Source organism: Penaeus monodon, chromosome 27 (assembly GCF_015228065.2).
Source record: "Penaeus monodon isolate SGIC_2016 chromosome 27, NSTDA_Pmon_1, whole genome shotgun sequence".
Taxonomy (NCBI): Eukaryota; Metazoa; Arthropoda; class Malacostraca; order Decapoda; family Penaeidae; genus Penaeus; species Penaeus monodon.
In genome coordinates this window covers 38,436,852-38,439,804 of record NC_051412.1, presented here as the reverse complement: position 1 = coordinate 38,439,804, position 2,953 = coordinate 38,436,852, and the positions used below count along the sequence as shown (strand labels likewise).

Sequence of the window (2,953 nt, the reverse complement as noted above, 5' to 3'; positions counted from 1 at the left end):
TATACTTTCTGGTATTGGGTTAAAAGGATATATACAGAAGGCCAGAGGAATATTTCTAACTACCCAAGTCAATTCAGCTGCAAAAACTTCTGGTAAAGCAAACTACCAATACTTTGTAGCTTATATCATTCCAAACAAATCTGTCATATAAAGCACTTCCCACTCCGTTACATCATGCTTTCTGGAATCCCCTTGTCACTCTCTTATTTTCTCTCTTAAACTAATTCACTGTAAGTTACAGGTTATGAGAGTCTTACCTGATGATGTGGGGTGTGTGTGAATATGTTGTTCATGGAATTGTTCAGAACTGGAGGAGGGAGTCTGTTTGCATCAGTTGGTAACCCCTTGAGAGGTTCTGCTGGAGGCAACAGAGAAGAGGGCATTGGAGGCAACCGTGCTTGGCCTGGGATAGCCGCACCAAGAACTTCATTGTTACCTATGGCAGTTCCACGAGATGTAGAACCCATTCCTCCATTGTTTTCTCCTCCCTGTGGAGAGCAAGTTAATGGTAAAATACAAAAAATATGGTGTTGATACTACATTCTATATACACACATCCTCTTGTAAAGTTGTTACACCTTAAAAGCCATCAGAATTTGTTTTTAAATTACATCAGACATATTTCAAGGAAATTTTTTTTTTTTTTAATGTACCTTTCCATCAATCTCTGGGATGATGCTTGTCAGATTGAAGTTTGACAATGACGAGGAAAGGTGTGGAGCTGTGGGAGGCGCCATGTTGACCTGCTGTCTGTCCATCACGCGCAAGGGGCTGAAGGGAACATGCCCTGGTGGTGCACCAGGTGGCAGCACAACAGATGAACCTGCACGGGTGCCTGGGGGACCTGCCACTCCACCTGCCCCCAGTTGACCTGTCCCTCCTGACCCTGTGCCACTACTAGTCCCTGGGTACTGAGCGGTATTGATTGGCATGAGGTTATCAGGACCCAAGAGGAAATTGCTCTGGTGCCTGGGTGCAGTCCCTGGGAACAAATTTGAATGAACCAATGTTGGATCATCACAAGGAGGTGTAAAGGAATGAAGAGGAATGTGAGCCAGTGCCCCACCTTCCAAGAGATTTGCAGATCCTCCCATCCCACTACTCACCATGTTGGATTCTCCATAGCGAGGTCTCTTAGTGCTCACTCCAGTACTGCTTCCTATCGTGTGGTTACTACTACTGATACTACCTCCAACACTTGAACTCACTCCTATGTTCCCACTGCTTCGATTTGAATTGGATCTTGAATACGCCACTGTAGAAGAAACTGATGAGGAGGGTACAAGCTGCATGTCAGAGTGAGGTGCTCGCACAGCCATTGCACTACTAGCTGCTCCCATGAGCCCTCCTCCACTGCACACATCTTGGGGATCAAGAGGTAATGGAAATGTTGGGTTTGGTGGAAAGTTGCTTTGGTCTGTTGGGAACTCATGGAAGCGAGGATAAGGGCCTGCTGGGTGCGGTGGTGCCATGATATCACCAGACAACATAGAGGATGATGAGGGAGGTAAATTTTGATACGGGTATCCTGTAGGCATGTATGCCATATTGCTTCCATATGCTAAGGAACCTGAAGCCTGGGTATGCAACTGGAAGTTGTAATCTGGGTTGCAACCACTCTGACCACTCCGATCGTGGCTTGTATATCCAAAAGAGGTATTGGGAACAAAATTCTTCATCTGCTGTGGGGAATAATTGCTTTGGTACATCTGATTAGGAGCCATGATTGGGTAATTTTGGTTTGCAGGTGGCCTGTGCGTTGGCCTGCCATAATTTTGAGTGCTTAAGAGAGCTTCTGCTGAATAGTTATGTCCCTGTTTGTGCACAGTGGAGGATTTGTTGCTCCACATTGCAGGAGCCACTGAACCACTATTCCCTTGTTGAGACCCTCTTGCTGGGCTCCTTCTCCTGGAATGAGAGTCACCTTGAGAACTACTCTTGGTTCCTCCTGCCCCTCGGGACTTACTCTCAGACTTCCTGCTGCCTGATTTCGTCCTTGTCGAGTCCTTGGATTTGTCCTCCGTGTGGGATGCTGATCCATCTTTCTGCTGACCACTTATGGATGCTTTTCTTGGCTCATTTGAATGACTGACTAAATGACTCACAGAGAAATACCTAACATGTTCCGATGCCGGTTCCGGGCGCATGGGAGGCGGCTCTTCGGTTGTTTCCAGGAAAGGCCCAGTCATGGGCATGGGTGGATTGTGAGCCAGTCTTGGGTCAGGCATCATCGTGGCATCTGGAGGAAGGAGATCCCCATGCTGATATTGGTGCTGCTTGCCATAGCCGTAGCACTGGTGCCGGCCTTCTGAACGAGGTGAGTGTGGGGCCTTCCGACAATAGGCATTATAGTCATAGGTAGGAGGCTGCATGTAGCTTGGTGCTGTGACCATTGGGGGATGATATGGCATGGTAACCATTCCAGGCTGATGGCTGGCCTGCATGGCTGCACCTGGGACCTGGCCTGGGGTACCCTTGTCCCCTAGGACATCGCTGACATCGCCTACGACGGCCCCTGCAACACCAGCCACAATGTTGGTGTTGTGGCCCAGTAATGAATGTCCAGGCACCTGCTGTTGAACTATAGAATTCTGCTGTTGTTGGTGTTGTTGCTGCTGTGTGAGATGCTGTGTTTGTGACTGCTGGTGCTTTTGTAAGGCTGCCTGATTGAGGTGTGGCTGATTTAAGTTAGTAGCTGTGTGCTGTTGCGAAGGGTGGTGAGCTTGGTGCTGATGCTGCTGTCGCTGGGAATGCTGCTGCTGAGTATTATTCGTAGCCGATGAAGGATTGGCTTGTTGCTGCTGAGGCGGAGGCTGGGGCTGCTGTCCCTGTTTCTGACTGGACTGGTACTTTGCAAGCGACTGCTGCTGTTGATGCTGCTGCGAATGGGGCTGTGATGGGACCGCATGCACACTGGCTGGTGATCTCTGCATCCCAATGGCCTCCTTGGATG

The 2,953-nt window shown here is 48.9% G+C and overlaps 1 protein-coding gene across 1 annotated transcript in view; it reads right to left on the bottom strand.

The window, feature by feature from the left end:
• The window catches only part of LOC119590843, a gene marked incomplete at its 5' end in the record, with an annotated part of 11,033 nt that overhangs the window by 1,169 nt on the left and 6,911 nt on the right, over window positions 1–2,953 (bottom strand). Inside the window, 2 exon segments of the mRNA XM_037939600.1 lie at window positions 258–488; window positions 654–2,953. Coding sequence (XP_037795528.1) covers window positions 258–488; window positions 654–2,953 — 2,531 coding nt within the window.